We start from the raw sequence: 19,212 nt of genomic DNA, 5'->3' as shown, positions 1-19,212 counted from the left end.
TGGGAACATGGACGTGTACAAGCAGACCAGCTATGACCTTCGTAAGGCAATCAAATAGGCAAAACAACAGTACAGGGGACAAAGTGGAGGTGCATTTCAACGGCCCAGACAGGAGACGTATGTGGCAGGTACTCCACACAATCACAGATTATAAAGTGAAAGCCAGCCATGTAGCAGACTCACTCGCCTGGCTCATGGACAAGCTAAACACCTTCTTCGCCCACTTCAAGGAAAACAACATTGCGTGTGGTCTCGTTCTCCATGGCTGTCGTGAGTGAATCATTTATGCTCTCAAGGCTGCAGGCCAGACGAGATCCCAAGGCGCATCCTCAGAGTATGTGCAGTCCAGCTGGCTGGAGTGTTCATGGACAATCTCTCTATATCCAACTGTTGTCCCCACTTTTTTTCAAGATGTTCACCATTGTTTCTATACCCAAGAAAGCTAAGGTAACTGAACTAACTGAACTGCTTTGAGGTGCTAGTTAAGGATCATATCACCTCCACCTTACCCAAGCTCATCATTAAGCTCAGGACCCTGGGTCTGAACCCAACCCTGTACAACTGGCCGACCCCAGGTGGTAAAGGTAGGTAACAACACCCCCGCCACGCTGATCCTCAACAAAAAGCCCCACGGGTGTGTGCTCAGCCTCCTCTTGTACTCCCTGTTCACCCATGACTCCTTGGCCACACTCATGTCCAACTCAATCATCAAGTTTGCTGATGCACAACAGTGGTTGGCCTGATTACCAACAACGACGAGACAGCCTACAGGGAGGAGGTGAGACCCTGGCGGAGTGGTGCCAGGAAAATAACATCTTCCTCAACATGAACTAAATTAAGGAGATGATCGTAGGTTACAGGAGACAGCAGAGAGAGCCCGCCCCCATCCACATCGACGGGGCCACAGTGGATAGGGTCAAAATCTTCAAGTTCCTCAGCGTGCACATCACTGAAGACCTATGATGGTCCCTCCACACCGATAGCATGGTGAAGAAGGAGCAAGAGCGCCTCTTCAACCTCAGCAGGCTGAGTAAATTCAGCGTGGCACTTAAGACCCTCACAAACTTCTACATATGCACCATTGAGAGTATTCTGTCGGGCTGTTGTGTTATTATAATTGCTTTATTTAACCTTTATCTAAATAGGCAAGTCAGTTAAGAACAAATTCTTATTTACAATGACGGCCTATCCCGGCCAAACCCTCCCCTAACCTGGACGACGTTGGGCCAATTGTGCGCCACCCTATGGGACTCCCAATCGCACCCGGTGTCACAGAAAGGCCAAGAACATCATCAAAGACCTCAGCCACCCGGGCCACAGCCTCTTCACCCCTCTACCATCTAGAAGGCGGAGACAGTACAGGTGCATCAAAGCTGGGACCGAGAGACTGATAAGCAGCTTCTATCTCCAGGCCATGAGACTTTTAAACAGTCGCTACTAGCCAACCTCTCCCCAGTACCCTACCCTGAACGTTAGTCACTGTTACTTGCCGGCTACCACCCGGTAGTCACTGAACAGTGGTCCCTTTAATAATGTTTACATACTGTTTTACCCACTTTACATGTATATACTGTATTCTAGTCAAGGCTCATCCTATATAACTACTGCTGTACACACCTTTTCTATTCATACACTGTCCATACTGTCTATATTTACCATTATATATGCCAAGGGCATGCCTCCCTCTCCGTGAGTGTTACTACACATTCTTATTGTCTGTTTGAGTATGTGAATGAAACGTATAAACCTAGTGATAGTCGTTTGTGAGATCTGATTTTGCCATCTGTTGAAGTCTTGCCATTGCCATCTGTTGAAGTGTTCCTGGAGCTGAAGATAACGTATGGAAATAATTTAGGCCTATGGTGATTTGTGCCTATCGTGTGACATAGAAACTGAAAATAAATCGTTTTTGCACCCTGATATTGTTGTCTGATTCCCATGCTCCACTCCTTGATGTAAATAACCTGTTCTGTGCAGCTTAGTCCAGAGGACCTCACCTCACGTATGTATATATACAGTGCCTTGCGAAAGTATTCGGCCCCCTTGAACTTTGCGACCTTTTGCCACATTTCAGGCTTCAAACATAAAGATATAAAACTGTATTTTTTTGTGAAGAATCAACAACAAGTGGGACACAATCATGAAGTGGAACGACATTTATTGGATATTTAAATCTTTTTTAACAAATCAAAAACTGAAAAATTGGGCGTGCAAAATTATTCAGCCCCTTTACTTTCAGTGCAGCACACTCTCTCCAGAAGTTCAGTTAGGATCTCTGAATGATCCAATGTTGACCTAAATGACTAATGATGATAAATACAATCCACCTGTGTGTAATCAAGTCTCCGTATAAATGCACCTGCACTGTGATAGTCTCAGAGGTCCGTTAAAAGCGCAGAGAGCATCATGAAGAACAAGGAACACACCAGGCAGGTCCGAGATACTGTTGTGAAGAAGTTTAAAGCTGGATTTGGATACAAAAAGATTTCCCAAGCTTTAAACATCCCAAGGAGCACTGTGCAAGCGATAATATTGAAATGGAAGGAGTATCAGACCACTGCAAATCTACCAAGACCTGGCCGTCCCTCTAAACTTTCAGCTCATACAATGAGAAGACTGATCAGAGATGCAGCCAAGAGGCCCATGATCACTCTGGATGCAGAGATCTACAGCTGAGGGGGGATACTCTGTCCATAGGACAACAATCAGTCGTATATTGCACAAATCTGGCCTTTATGGAAGAGTGGCAAGAAGAAAGCCATTTCTTAAAGTTATCCATAAAAAGTGTCGTTTAAAGTTTGCCACAAGCCACCTGGGAGACACACCAAACATGTGGAAGAAGGTGCTCTGGTCAGATGAAACCAAAATTGAACTTTTTGGCAACAATGCAAAACGTTATGTTTGGCGTAAAAGCAACACAGCGCATCACCCTGAACACACCATCCCCACTGTCAAACATGGTGGTGGCAGCATCATGGTTTGGGACTGCTTTTCTTCAGCAGGGACAGGGAAGATGGTTAAAATTGATGGGAAGATGGATGGAGCCAAATACAGGACCATTCTGGAAGAAAACCTGATGGAGTGTGCAAATGACCTGAGACTGGGACGTAGATTTGTCTTCCAACAAGACAATGATCCAAAACATAAAGCAAAATCTACAATGGAATGGTTCAAAAATAAACATATCCAGGTGTTAGAATGGCCAAGTCAAAGTCCAGACCTGAATCCAATCGAGAATCTGTGGAAAGAACTGAAAACTGCTGTTCACAAATGCTCTCCATCCAACCTCACTGAGCTCGAGCTGTTTTGCAAGGAGGAATGGGAAAAAATTTCAGTCTCTCGATGTGCAAAACTGATAGAGACATACCCCAAGCGACTTACAGCTGTAATCGCAGCAAAAGGTGGCGCTACAAAGTATTAACTTAAGGGGGCTGAATAATTTTGCACGCCCAATTTTTCAGTTTTTGATTTGTTAAAAAAGTTTGAAATATCCAATAAATGTCGTTCCACTTCATGATTGTGTCCCAGTTGTTGTTGATTCTTCACAAAAAAATACAGTTTTATATCTTTATGTTTGAAGCCTGAAATGTGGCAAAAGGTCGCAAAGTTCAAGGGGGCCGAATACTTTCGCAAGGCACTGTCTGTAAAAAAAGGTGCAGTATGGCTAAAGAAATAGTATTTGATGTGTATTTTCCCCCACGTTACACACCCACGGCCATGTCTCACTTTAACACTTCACATCAAATGTTATTTCTCACATGCTTCAGAAACAACAGGTGTAGACTAACAGTGAAATGCTTACTTGCGGGCCCTTCCCAACAATGCAGAGAGATAATAGAAAACTAATAATGAGAAATGAATACACAACAAGTAATGATAACATGGCTATATACACGGGGTACCACTACCGAGTCGATGTGCAGGGGTAAGAGGTAATTGAGGTAGATATGCGCATATAGGCAGGGATAAAGTGACTAGGCAACGGGATAGATTAAACAGTAGCAGCAGCGTATGTGTCAAACGAGTCAATGAAGATAGTCCGGGTAGCTATTTAACTATTAGCAGTCTTATGGCTTGGGTGTACAAGCTGCTCAGGGTCCTGTTGGTTCCAGACTTGGTGCACTCGATACCGCTTGCCGTGCGGTAGCAGAGAGAACGGTCTATGACTTGGGTGGCTGGGGTCTTTGTTAATTTTCAGGGCCTTCCTCTGACACCACCTGGTATAGAGGTCCTGGATGGCAGGGAGCCTGGCCCCGGTGGTTTACTGGGCCGTACTCATTACCGTTTGTACCGCCTTAGATGCTGAGCAGTTGCCATACCAAGCGGTGATGCAGCTAGTCCAGATGCTCTCCACTGTGCAATTATAGACATTTTTGGAGGATCTTTTCAGCCAAATCTTTTCAGCCTCCTGAGCGGGAAAAGGCGTTGTCGTGCCTTCTTCGACTGTGTTGGTGTGTGTGGACCATGATAATTCCTTAGGTATGTGGACACCGAGGATCTTGAAGCTCTTGACCTGGGGGTGTGCTTGGCCGTCTTGTTTCCTGTAGTCCACGATCACCGCCTTTGTCTTGCTAATTTTGATGAGGTTGGTGTCCTGGCACCACACACTGTGGTGTGCACACTTGCAAAAACATTTAAATACACTCACACAGTCAGGAATTGTGAATTTGCCCAAAGTGTGGAAATGCTGGATACAAGGATAAAGCAGACTAATTCTATACTTTAAAAGGTTTAATAGACAAACAGACATACAGGTGCAACTGGAGACAGACACGATCCTCAGAGGCTTGCATCAATCTACTCCAGAGTGAAGGACAAACGTCTCGTTATATGCTCATTCCTTATCTGTTCGCTCCCTCAGTTCCAGGCCCATACCATAATAACAGTCAGAGCTGGGTCAGAGGGAACCATAGATTATTCGATCATTTGGACGGGCCTTTAGCTGAGTTACAGCCACCAGCCTCAGGAGAAGGTCTCTCAGGGTGCTAAGTCTTGAGTTATGGTGACATTTAACCTCAGAGGGGTCATCCAGAGGCCACTAATAGATTTAATGGGCAACTACAATGTTGATCCTGACCACACCCACAACTGTGTTACTATACTTGTGAGGATTTTTGGGGACCAGCAATTGATTCCCGTAAAAAAAAAACGATTTTCCCTAACCTTAACCCTAATCCTAATGATAACTCCTGACCCTAAACCTAACCCTAATTTGAAAGCTAATTCTAACGCTAACCCTAAGTCAGAAATAGCCTTTTTAAGGTCGACAAAATGTCCTCACTTGTCTGAATTTCTGTTGGTTTACTCTTCTTGTAAGGACTTCTGTTACTCACAAGTATAGTAAAACATGCACACACTCAACACCCACCCTCCTTCCCAACTCCAATGGCTCTGTCTCCTCAGATGAGGAGGGCAAGGCGCTGGTGGATACGGTAATGACTGCAGTCAGAGGCGGAAAGTCGAATGGAATAGAACTGAACCGAAACAAACTGAATGTTACAGTAAGTCAGTTTGCTCTCTTCCTGTCTGTCTCCACTGTCAGCCGGAGCCCATCCAGACCCTGATCCCACTGAGCATTCCCAATGCCAACACCAGGAGGCTTAACGTGCAGAGAGCCACTCGGGAGTACGAGGCTGAGTACAGTATGTGCAAGTGTAAAGAGCTCTACGCAAACGGAGCCGAAGGAGATCAGTTTGTGTTGCGTTCCAGAAATTCAGCCGCACAAATGTACAGACTTCCTTTGGCTCTGTTTGCGTAGACCCCTTACACCCTGACACAACAGGGGCACTCTGGCCCTGCTGGATGGGAAGTGCACAAATGCAAGCCAGGCACAGCCACAGTTGTACAACTGAATGCATTCAACTGAAATGTGTCTTCGGCAATTAACCCAACCCCTCTGAATCAAAGAGGTGTGGGGGGCTACCGTAATCAACATCCACAGTACACAAGGAACAGTGGGTTAACTGCCTTGCTCAGGGGCAGAACGACATTTTTTTTTTACCTTGTCAGCGCGGGGATTCAATCCAGCAACCTTTCGGTTATTGGCCCACCGCTCTAACCACTAGGCTACTTGCAGCCCCATTAACAATCCTACGCACACATGCACTTTAAACATTGTTTTCTTCTTCAGATAAGGATATTAAAACCCCAGTGGAGTGTTCCTCGGGAGGTGATCTGGTCGTGTTGGGTAGCAGTGAAGGAAAACGTACTAGGATCTGCAGCTGCAACACACAGGGCTTCAACTGGCGCCACCTGCAGGGGAAACACAGTCAGTGAAGACTACTGCTGAACACACACACACATTTTGATGACACAGCACAACAAACTGACAAGCGTATTTATGTCGACAAAGTCAGAAAGGAGTTCAAATACATATTTGACTCACTTGTTGGCACGCATGCACACGCACTCACGCCACACGCGCACACAAAAATGCCTATTTAATTTTGTGATGCCTATTTAAAATTGTATCGACTCCCATGAAGTAGGCCTAGTTGTGTTCTACAAAGAACATTTTTTCCAATAAAGTTGGACCTCTTAAGTGCATCAAAACATGATCCAATGACATTACGCACGATACGTTCCTCGTAATCTCAACAACGTGTTCACTGGTGGACTGTGAACTGGAGTAGCCCAGTTTGACTGATCATCTCACAAGAAAAATGAGGCCGTCTTGTGGCTAACAGTGGTTAATACAATTCATACGGTCCTTCGAGACCTTAGGTACAGTATGTTACTGATCATAATGAATATCTTTCAGAACCTCATAATCTTGGGAATTTAGGAAAACGGAGACGGAGACAGCCATATAACATCTTTGAAAGGCTAATGTGTTTTAGCCCATTCAAATTAATAAACCAAAACCTATCATTATGGTTTGGCACTCATAATATTATGATCCAAACTTCAGGAAACAAAAAACTGTATCTAGAACCATAATAGTCTCATATTTAAATATATATAAGCAGTTGAATACAGTGTTAAGAAATTATGCTCTTTTTTTCTACTAAGGAAGTGTAACTAACGGCACTGGAGGGCCGTACAGAGTACATTTAGAGAGAAAAAAATATGCCATTAAATCTTCTCAGCCCCTTGATATCACAAACAGAAAAAGATAACTAACATTTCAAACTCATTTTCCAAAACCGAGGAATCTTTCATGTATCCTCCTTTCCAAATATGCATGAAACCATTAAAAGTAATCTGAAACAGCCTCGTTCCCTTATCTAAAACACAGTGCTGTACTGCTGTGTGTCTTTCCACTTTGGCCAACTTCAAATAGTGTTGGGTAAAGTATGTATTAATGGTGTAATAACTCATCTTTAAAAACATGGCCACATTCCAAGCAGCTACGCCAGTGGAAATGAGAAACAGATGGAGCTGAAGCTTCAGAGAGATAGCGAGAGAGAGAGAGAGCACGAGAGAGAAAGGGGGGGGGGGACGAGAATTGAGATCTGGACAGGACATGGAGACTGATGAATGAAGGTGCTTGAGATTCCAAGATGGTTTATCTTAACGTGGACAGGGGGTAAAGAAGATAGAATAGAGCGATATCAAGACCTCATAAATGACAGTTGCAGTATGTAGTAATCTTTGGCTAACGTTAACTATGCATACAAAGAGAGCTTTCTTTCGATACGAACATATTTGGGCATTACCTCTCACATAGGCATGTTTATCGTTTGGCACAAGTCTGAACTGGTAACAGCAGTGCTCCTAGATTGAGCAAACTAGAACCAGACAGGCCAGGTCAAAAATATTTTCCTGATCCTGATCCTCTCTGGTCCTCTCCTGCTGGTCTCTGTGTCCTGCTGGATATAACCTGAATAACGATTTATCTGGGGTTTCACAACCAAAAGGATTGAAAGTGACAGTGGATGTTGAGGTGGCAGAACGATAGCATCTCGCCATTGTTTTTACCCTCTGGTCATGACAGTACTGATACACAGACTTATGCTGCGTATGGCCTACACACACACATATGGTACACACACACGCACACACACGCACAGACACGTTCCTTTCACAACCACAGGGTAATAACCCTGTTACTACATAGCACTTCACTGTCAAGGCCATTTTGCCTTTGTTAAAGCCTCTGCTAACAACCACAAATGTCCTGCCCCATTTTGTGACTTTGTGTATATGCTTCCATCAGAGAGCTGTGAACAAAGCTATTAGCACTGGGCTAATGTTCCTCGATCCTGCTCTCACAATGGGTAGAAGGGACTTGAGATGAACTGTGATATTTGCCTAGCTCAGCTGGCTTGGATTTGCCTGTTTGCTCTCGGATTTAAATTGAGTCATTTACCGTCAACACTGCAGGCATGACTGGAGATCCTTGCGCCTGAGCCAAGCTTGTTAAACAAACAGTGGTGGAGTGGTGGAGAGCGGAGAGAAGGGGAGGATAGAGAAAGAAGGGAGAGAGAGAGAGCGAGCGAGAGAGAAGGGGAGGATAGAGAAAGAAGGGAGAGAGAGAGAGCGAGCGAGAGAGCGAGAGAGAGACAGAGAGAGAGAAAGTGAGAAAATGTGGGGGTGTCGAAGTGTCATTCTGCTTACAAAAGCAATGCGAGTGCTGGCTGCCACAGTTGCACAGTAATACCTCAAATGAACTGCAGTCCAGCAGCATACCTTAAAAGTGTGTGTTTATAACACATTTAAAAACACTGGCATGAGATTTTGTAGGCGAGCTTTGCAATGTGATCACTTCTCCATTGCTGTAATGGTTAGGTATGCATGAGACAGAATATGAGGGTGATAAGACTGAGTTGCTTATCTTGTTTCAATAGACTCTCTCTCTCTCTCCTTAAAAGCCACATACACTTTTGGCATCAGTTATCAACCTTGTTCTCTCTCTCTCGCTCTCTCTCTCTCTCTCTTCACTCAAACTCTATTGTTCTTTCCTCTTGTAATTCCATGCCATCTATCTCTCATATCCAGTGGCTCTCCCTTCCTCTCTCTATCTCTCCCCCTCTCAAGGGTCTGACCTACAGTTTGTTTTTCAAAAATAACACCATCGATCCTCCCTCCCTTTATCGCAAAAAAAGAAAGACACAGAGCATAGAGGAGGGAGAGAGAGGGAGGAATGTGTGATGGATGAATACCTAGTCGACAGCAGCTAGGGGGGGGGGTGGCCCCTGGCCCTCAGGATGTCAGGATAATAGAGTAAAGCTTTGAGCCCCCATTCAGCTTAGAGAGACCCTATTCACTGCCGACAGCACCCCAGCCTCGAGCCATTATCTTAGGTTAAAATGTTTTGTTCTCGCCGCTCTCTACAACAAAATGGTTAGCAGAAAATAATGAACCTCTCGCCATCGATAGACTCTCCCAGTTCTCTGTTTACTCATGTTTTTTTTGTATCGGTTAATCGTTGAGCACGCAAAAGGGGAAAACGACTTTGAAACATTATTTGAAGGAAGAATATAGTTTCGGGAGTTGTTTTTCTATTCTGTTTTTATGCTAAAACATGTTGGTTGTGTTATAATTGGCAATCTGAAAGTTTGAGGTTGGTTTAGGTGATGACATGAGTTTGAAGGGAAGGAGAAGTTAAAAACCTTCACTGCAAAACTTTCTTGATTCAATAACGACACACAAAACAAAAACAGGTATAGCAACAGCAATGTGAAAACAGGTCAAACGACATGACATCTGCATCTCAACGATTTACTTCAAAATGAAATGGACAATAATAGTTATTTCACAAGAATGACCATGCACTCAAATCCTATTTAGGTGCCCTATGTATCTGCTTGAGGGAAATGATGTGGTTTCTTATAGGCTGTGTAAAGTCATGTTCCACGTTAGAATAGATTATTTTCATGTTTGTACATTTTTCAAACACCAATTTGCAACTTACAAGATGGTGACAATAGCTAAAAGTCAAATAAATAAACGGTCATCTAACTTTCCAAAAAATATTTTCCCAAGATCAAAACTCTTGAGTATTTGAGCTGTATTTAATTAGGCAAGTCAGTTAAGAACAAAATCTTATTTTCAAAGACGGCCTAGGAACAGTGGGTTAACTGCCTTGTTCAGGGGAAGAAGGAGATATTTCTACCTCCTCAGCCCAGGGATTCGATCTTGCAACCTTTCGGTTACTAGTCCAACGCTCTAACCACTAGGCTACCTGCCGCCCATATAGGGATGTGTCTGATTGTTTCCCAGCTCATTGATCAAACGGCTATAGAACTAAGGCATGAATTCTAAGTTTGCTTTAAAAATGACCCATTGTTGTCTCCTTGGACCTAAACACACAGACCCCCATACTATCAAACCTTCTCCTCTTAGAGAGGTAAAGGGGGGTATATTTCTTTAAGACAAACCCCTGAATGGTGTGAAAGGGGCTCCACTCCCTGGTCCTCTCCTCTAAACGGCTGGACACAGTTGGAGTCTCCCCCCCTTGGGTTCAGTGAAGTCATTGATGTTTTAGAGCGCCATGGCAGATTACTGCGCACAGCTGTCCCAGCACCGTGGAAATGAAGTTATGCCCTGTGTCAGCAACGTTTTGTGTTCCTTCCTTCCTCCTCCTCCTCTTACTCTACCCCCAGCCCAAACTCAAAACCTACGCTTCACTCCCCACCCCCTTGGTCCTTTCAAAACTATTGCGTACCTCTATTCGACTTCTCTAACCCAGTACACAGGAGGGAGAGGCAGGAATGAGGAATCAATCAGGGCGCCCCGCTGAGCGCCAACATCCAGAGTTCCAGAGATCCCTGGGTTAGGAGAAGTTACCCGATTGGCCGGGGTGAATATCCCCCTTCTTTATTTGTGTCCAAAATGGCACCCTATTCCCTATCTAGTGCACTACTTTTGACCAGAACCCTCTCCTATTCCCTATGTAGTGAAAGTAGTGCAGTACATAGGCAATAGGGCACCATTTGGGACATAGCCTGTGTGTCAGCATCATCATTCAGAGGTCTGAACTCAACAACATTCAACCCCCCCCCCACACACTCCCTCTACAGACCCCAGTCCGTCACTCCTCAAACTCCATACCCTTCCCCCATACACTTAACAACCATAAATCAGCCCATCCCCCACTGTAACCCCCCCCCCCCCCCCCTTTCACCTCTCCTAAAGCTCAGGGTGAACCAGGCAGCGCCCTCCCTAACCCCCCTATAGCCTCCACAGACCTCAGTTGGCCGCTGCGGTGGGGTTTACGTACTCAGTTTGTCTGTGGGTGAGTTTGTTTATTCTCTGGTCAGTCCTGAGAGGTTTAAGTAGTCAAGACTACTGGCAGACACCCCGTCCACAAGACGTGGTGTGGTTTAATACAGTCATGACAAGCAAATATGTGTCAATGAAAGAGGAAAAGCAGTGGTAGAAAAAAATACTCAATTGTTATACTTGAGTAAAAGTAAAAAGATACCTTAACAGAACATTTCTCAAGTAAAAGTGAAAGACCCTGTAAAATACTACTAAAAGTCTACTAAGTCTAAAAGTATTTGGTTTACATATACTTAAGTATCAAAAGTAAATTGAATTGCTAAAATATACTTAAGTATCAAAAGTAAAAGTATAAATAATTTAAAATTCATTATATTAAGCAAACAAGACAGCACCATCTTATTTTTCTTCTTTTTATTTACGGATAGCCAAGGGCACGCTCCAACACTGAGACATCATTTACAAATGAAGCATTTGTGTTTAGTGAATCCATCAGATCAGTGGCAATAGGGATGACCAGGGATGTTCTCTTGGTGTGTGAATTGGACCATTTTCCTGTCCTTTTGGGTATTTGGGAAAATGTATGGAGCAAAAATATATATTTTTTTATTTAGGACTGTAGTGAAGTAAAAGTAATCAAAAATATAAATAGTAAAGTACAGATACCAAAAAAAAACAGACTTAAGTAGTACTTTAAAGTATTTTTACACCACTGAGGAAAAGTTACCCCTAAGATCTTGCATTTAAACAAATATAATATAGCATGTTTGTACAGTATATTTAGAAGACCTTAAACACTTGCTTTATACTTTTAAGTTCAATTTCAAATCAGCATGGTTTCTAAGATAGGCTGACTGTTTACACATGACTAGGAAATCAACCTTCTCTTTGAGAGAAACTTAAATCTTACCTTTCCCACTCTTTTTTTCTTTTTTTCTCTCTCCATCTCGCTTCACATGAGGCACAAGGAAGTCTAACTGGATTAGAGACAGTTTCCCTTTTTTCAAAGGCCGGTGAACTCAGAAAGGACTTGACGTGACAGAATCAATGTGGCAGCTTGGAATTTCAAAAACTTTTTGGAAGAGTTTCACAGAGGCTTAAAAGAGAAAGAGAGTAATTTAATTACTGACCATTGTGGGCAGTTCATTGAGTAGCCTACACATGCTACGAAAACAACATGGAAAATAGTTCAGGGGCCGCAAATGTTATTCTCATATCACAACTTTATAAAACATATAATATGCTCCTTTTCACACACAATCTACCTTATTTATCTGATACTTATTTCCTGACTCCAGTTTACGTAAATTAAATGTACCGTTTGTATATGTACAGTATGTTTGCCTCACCTACAAATGCTATGTCAACTGAGAGAAAGTTCTAGAAGACTTCACAGGGGGAAATGTGGCCAGTATGCTCAGGGGTATGTTAGTCATGATTGTTCCAAGAAGAATCTCAACCATAAGTCATCTCATCGCCTTAAATTGCGTCTAGATTGGAATGTCCACTAATGTAAGACTATTAGTCTGCTTCTGCGTGTGTGTATGAAACATCCGAGTGTATGTGTGTGTGTGTATATGCGTACATGCCCATGTGTGTGTGTGTGTGTATGCAGGAGTATCAAGTGCTTGTGTGTGTTTGTCTGTGTGTGTAGCAGGGTTACTAGGAGTAGGGGGTTGCAAAAACAGCACTTTGAGTTATGATGAGGCTAATTTAATGAGGTACTGTGTCCCGCAGCGCCGTCCCCCGTCCGGCTCTAGCCTCTCCTCTGTTTCAGCATGATGGGGGGAAAAAAACAACTCGCTTATTTTCCTCCGGTGCCAAAAGTTAATTGAAAACATTTCAGGGGAAAGTATGGTTTTGGGGGCCCCATATGACTCTCATTCCTTCATTATCCCCAGCAATAATAAAGAGGCATTACAATTATTAATGGTTGGAACCCAGGCCTGCTCTCTTAAAGCGGCAGTACCCTCTTTTGTGACGGCTAACAAAGGCCCAGAAATGCATTCGCCACATCACCGTGACAGAGCTGCAGGGTTTCCACAGTTTGCGTATTTTTCTTTTCTATATTCAGTGGGAAGGAAACCGATAGCAATTGAAGCACAATACATCATTGGTTCTATTTAGGACTGCAGTCTATTTGAATGTGCACTCCAGTAACAATCAAAATGCTAAGTGAATCAAAGTGTTGAGTGGTGATACAGATCAGCTAATTGTTTTTACGTTAGCATCAGTGGCAAATGACTTTGAACCTCGGTATCTGCTGTGCAGCTTAAAAATGTGGTAGCCGTAAAAAGGCTATCATATCACGTAATTGTAGTTCTGATCATAAGCTATTATCTCAAGTGTACGCTTCCTAAGACTGCATTTATAAAGCAGCAATAATAAAACATGTGCCATGTGCTGTACAACTGTTCACAGACCAGTATCAAATAGTTTGTTCACCTGATTATATAGCATATTTAATCATTGATTCATGTATGCTGTACCTAATACATGTCTGATCAGAAAGACGTTTACTCATGTACATCATAAACATCAGGCCTTATAAAATGTATTATGTTTAATAGCTGACAAATAATAGCTATTAACCTGTAGAGAAAAAAACTGTTTGTAAGCACACCTTCAAATAAAGCCAAGTGAGCGTCACCTAACGTTGAGCATGGACGCATCACATAGAGAAAGAGAGATACAACGTTGACAGAAGTTTCTCAAGTCCTTCCAAGAAGCCTCTATCTGCAGTAGCAGTCTCTGTCTCTCCCCGAGCTCCCCCCCCATCCTCCCCGAGGAGATGCTGTCAGAGAGAAAGCGAGTGAATGAAGTGCCTGCACATTGTGCCGCTCCACCATTGTGTGTTTTACATTTCCATGACAGTAGTGCCACTCGACTTCTCCTCCATTCACTGGGCCGGAGGGCCCTTGTCCTCCTCTCGAGAGAAACAACATGGCTGCCATCATTGCTCTCAAGTCCCTCTTGTGACAAGAGTTGAAGGAGAGGATGATGTCCCCTCTCTCTTTTTCTGTCTCTCAGTGGTGCCAAACCAAAAGAGAAAACAAATGTGATACACAAATGAAATGGTTTCTTTAGTGGTGGTGGGTGGGGCTACAAACTTCAAGTAGACCCGGGTCTATAACCAGCCATTTAACTTCTGTTCAGGATGATAAATAATAATAGTAAAGTTGAAGCGAAAGTCTTTAAAAAAAAGAAAAACACTTCTACTTTGTTAGACATACATAGCAACGGCCAGTAGCTAACACACACCACACACAGCAACAGCAGTCCAATCAGAGTGCATTTGTAATGGCTACTTAAGTCTCCATTCATCCGGACACAGCTTTCCTTTCGCCCCTCTCCTCTCGGTGTGAAGACTTCTAACAAACACACGGGGTGAGGATAAATAAACTGGCAAGGCCCTTCTTGGCTCCATTTGAGCAGCAATCCCCAGGAGATGGGGCTCTTTATTCCTTATGTTAAAACAGTCTTCCAGCATTAAACAGTTTATGCCTTCAGCAAACATTGATGTTTACAAGGTCAAGTGTATATCGATCCGACTAAGAGCTTTTCTTTTACCCGACGCTTCATTTGCTCTGGGATTTAGGCGGCATTCAGTAGCTCAGATCAACTGATCGTTCGTAATCAGGGAATCTTGTGATAGTAGAAAGGATTGGTACAGCTGTCCAAAGACTTGAGAGACACAGTACTGAAATAGCCTGCTGCCCAGTGCCCATATGGTCACTTAAGGCAGAGTGAAGAGAGAAACAATCAAGATTCATATGGCACTTTATATGGTCAATCCCCTGTTGAAACAATAACAATGCCTACTCCCCGCCACCGCTTCTGTAAAAAGCTGAAGGAATGGGGCTGGAGAAATGTACCCACTCTCATATTCACAAGACAGAGCTATGAACGCACGGAGGGATCGTCCATGATATCAAATGTATAGTTTTAACCATGTTTTGAGGCTGTACGGTGCTTCTTTACATTTACTTTGTTCACAGACATTGGAGTAAAACAAGCTTGTATTTTGGGTGTTGACAGTGGAACTAAGCTCATGAGGCATTTATAAGCTACATTCGTCAATAATCAAAATGGGTGCATCATTTACAAGTCCAAAAAAGGGATGAGGTTAAAACTATTATTTTTGATATCATGGATGGCCAGTCCTTGCATCCATATGAATTTGAGAGTCTTTACATTTCTCCAGCCCCGTCCCTCAGCTTTTTACCAAAACAGGTGAGGAGTAGGCATTGTTATTGTCTCAACTGCTGATTGCCGCTTTAGAGCAAGACTTAGATTGTCATATTTCCCTATAGTAGTGAAATAACCTGCTGCCCAGTGCCCATACGGCCACATAACACGGAACCCAAACCGGCTGCGCGCGTGCGCTATCGTGCATACATTTATTTTGTCCCCCCCTACACCAAACGCGATCACAACATGCAGGTTCAAATATCAAAACAAACTCTGAACCAATGACATTAATTTGGGGACAGGTCGAAAAGCATTAAACATGTATGGCAATATAGCTAGTTAGCTTGCACTTGCTAGCTAATTTGTCCTATTTAGCTAGCTTGCTGATGCTAGCTCATTTGTCCTGGGATATGAACATTGAGTTGTTATTTTACCTGAAATGCACAAGGACTTCTACTCCGACAATTAATCCACACATAAAACAGCCAACCGAATCGTTTCTAGTCATCTCTCCTCCTTCCAGACCTTTTCATCTTTGAATTTATATGGTGATTGGCATCTACACTTTTACCACGAGAACCGGCAAAACATTTTGTCTTTCAATCACCCACCTGGGTATAACCAATGAGGAAATGGCACGTGGGTACCTGCTTCTATAAACCAACGAGGAGATGGGAGAGGCAGGACTTTCAGCGTGATCTGTGTCAGAAATAGGAATGACTTCTATTTTAGCCCTTGGCAACGCAGACGTTCGTTGACGCGCGAGAGCAGTGTGGGTGCAATAATTGAATAACATGGATTTCTAAATGTATTTTGCGACGCTCGAACGTGTCCGGCCTGGTCAGCATGCAAGGAAGAGAGAAGAGTGAAACAATCAAGAGTCATATGGCACTTTAAGCAAGAAGACTTATATTTTCACCTCTGTGGACACAAAAGAATATACAATAGTCACCGTGAAGCACTTCACGTCATTTCTATACAGTGCAAATCTCTTCTTAGCAGTAATAAACAAATATCTCTGGAAACAAAATCAATATCATACAATAAACTGTACAATTTAACTTTACAGATTTTGACATATAAAAATAATCTCCCTTAACTTTTTGAAAACTTGACATTGATACTGAGTTTACGGAAATGTGTGACATGATTAAGGCTGGTAATGTAGGCTAACCAACCAATCAAACTATTGTCAGGTTGCTTGCATTAAATGCATTATCCACTGACTAGAATTGAAATGACATCATAATTACACGTATGCCTATGTCTATTGTCTAGCTCATAAGAAAAGAAGAACACCTGATTAGTCTCTCCACATTACAACGAAGTGACTACGAAGAGAACGCTTTAAATCCTGCCGTTTTCATTATTGTCTCGAAACAGCGGGAAAGCAGCGTAAAGAAGTCACTTGCCTATCCACATTTTTTTTTTTTAATGTCGTTGTCAAACTTCTATACATTTTTGACTATTTTGTGATGATAGGCAATAGCTGATGAAATTGGTGTTTAACATTCTTCAAGGGTTGGTTCAAATATTACATAGCCTAGAGGTGCACAGCTGTCTGGAAATGTATCTATAAACCTTTTGGATTCACCCCCCAAAAATGATACATTTGAAATATATACGTGTTTACCTAAATTACTGACCCATAGCAGATTAGCACAGAGACAGAGTGGGACAGAGACCAGATGGAATGTTGAGAAGAAGCCCCGTGAAGATAGATAGCAGAGCAAAGGCCATAAAATCATCCATACACAAAACGTATATGCTAAAGCAGGTGTGCTGGTGTTACAACTTTCAGGAGCTATTATGTCCGTGTCAACATTTCACTGGCCACTCTTTCTCAAACAACTTTCCCAACAGCTGAATCAACTGGGGTAGGCTGCCCTATCAGATAAGATTCATTAGAACCAAAATGGTGGCCACAGAGGCAGTCCATACAACACCCCGACAGGCGGATCTGGATGAAAAACTTTTGTTTTCCACATATATATAATCCTCCATCTCGTCATAATCATCTTCAGAGTCGTCCTCTGAATCAGACAACCCGCTGCCCGCGTATCTGTCCATAGAGTCAAAGCAAAAGTTTTTCATACTAACTTTGACGTACTCGCATATGGTCCTCTCTGTGCCATCACAAACACAAGTATCAAGTTGTTGTGCTTTGGGTATATTGCGCATGTTGGCAATCACCCTCCTGCAGTCGTCCGAACATCGCTCCCCTCCGAAAAGTTTACGGCAGTGAAACAAATAGTCGCGCATCGCCGAACTGCATTGGGAGTCTCTCTCGCATTGCCGCCGGGCTTCGGTGCAGCCCATGTTACTTGTCCGAGGCAGGCACGGCTCTATGGCGCGTTTGGTGCTCCGGCAGACGGGGTCCGAGGCGCAGTCACAGTCCTCCAGAGACGGGCCGGTCTCGGTTAGATTCAGCTGGATAAGGGACGAGATGCAGTGGCTGGGACACTTCTTCCTATCCCCGTTGATAACAGGCGCACAGGCGTAAAGGTATTGGTCATATGCGTAGTGGCACTCAGACTCTCCATGACACTTCATGATGGCTTGCCAACAGATGAGCCGACGACCATGAGTAGGGGACGCGATGCAGAGACAGCCGAACAGGACAAACGCGCAGCATAAATACAAAGTTGATCTCCCAGTCCACTTTATAAACCCGGCAAAAGTTGCCATTTCGATGTAGACTGATCCAAATAAGACTTCAACATATGGATTTGTGTAGCGGTATCTACATTAAATATGTGTCAAAAAGTAGTCAAGCAAATCCATTCCCTCGCATTCAGGCCGCTCCACTGGAGAATGAACGAGGTTCAGCAAATTATTTGCCGTGATACGCCCAAGGTGTGAAAACCGCACATCGCTTGCAATTTGTTAGATTGTCACTTGATACACTCACAATAAAAGTTAAAAGGCACAAATTAACTCTCCACTTATCTTCACAACAGTCGCGGCTTCACGAGAACTCTTCAACGTCTGCGTCCCATTGCTTTGCCGCACTCACAAATGAAGCAGCAAGAAGAGCCGTTTTCGTCGTTTTACCTTTCAGAAATACAAACTCCGTTCTGGGTAAAGTGTTATGGTGTATCCGCTCATGAAGCATGCATTCGGTGCCTTCTTCAGCTTTAAAATGATGTAAAGGAATGAGGAATGCGATGTAAACGATACGCCCCATAGAATAGTTACGACTGTTGAGTGTCTTTCGCGTTCCCCCCACTGGTTCCTCCGCATCCCTTGACAAGTGCCCTATTGGTCAAATTCGTTTTTGGGATTTTCTACTTGGTTCAGGGGCAGTGACGTGAAAGTTGAAACGTGACCAATGAATGAGCAGGGGAAAATGCATAATACATTTTAATACTATATATATATATATATATATATATATATATATATATATATAACTTCTGAACTGAACTGCTATAACTTCCTATGAGTGTTTTCTTTCTTTCATCTCCCAATTCTAGCTATTGTCAATTATTTCCCAGACATTATTCAAACTTTATATATTACATTAAAATCATAGGAAACATGAAGATACTGTTTAGGCCGATAGATAATGAAAGAAGACAATAGAGCTAGTATGCCATCCATCACATTAGGCAAGTAGCCGAACCTATGGTTCAACTACCAGTGAAACAAAATGGTGAATACTGACCTTTAATCACACAGAATAATGACCAGTCATTCTGAAGGTGGTGAATCAAATCAAATCAAATTTTATTGGTTACATACACATGGTTAGCAGATGTTATTGCGAGAGTAGCGAAGTGCTTCTAGTTCCGACAGTGCAGTAACATCGAACAAGTAATCTAACAATTCCACAACAGCTACCTAATACACACA

The 19,212-nt window shown here is 43.0% G+C and overlaps 1 protein-coding gene across 1 annotated transcript; it reads right to left on the bottom strand.

Annotated features, from left to right (window-relative positions):
• Positions 1 to 16,243: 16,243 nt before the first annotated feature.
• Positions 16,244 to 18,611, bottom strand: LOC110523897 (growth arrest-specific protein 1). Its single transcript, XM_021603018.2, has one exon. The coding sequence runs from the start codon at positions 18,043 to 18,045 to the stop codon at positions 17,248 to 17,250; it is 798 nt and encodes a 265-aa protein (XP_021458693.1). The 5' UTR covers positions 18,046 to 18,611; the 3' UTR covers positions 16,244 to 17,247.
• Between the last annotated feature and the right edge of the window lie 601 nt (positions 18,612 to 19,212).

The sequence above is a fragment of the Oncorhynchus mykiss genome, chromosome 5 (genome assembly GCF_013265735.2).
Source record: "Oncorhynchus mykiss isolate Arlee chromosome 5, USDA_OmykA_1.1, whole genome shotgun sequence".
In the NCBI taxonomy this organism is placed as follows: domain Eukaryota; kingdom Metazoa; phylum Chordata; class Actinopteri; order Salmoniformes; family Salmonidae; genus Oncorhynchus; species Oncorhynchus mykiss.
This window is presented reverse-complemented; position numbering and strand designations above follow the sequence as displayed.

Coding starts and splice junctions, on each gene's coding strand:
- LOC110523897 (XM_021603018.2), bottom strand. CDS start 18,045: ATGGCAACTTTTGCCGGGTTTATAAAGTGGACTGGGAGATCAACTTTG.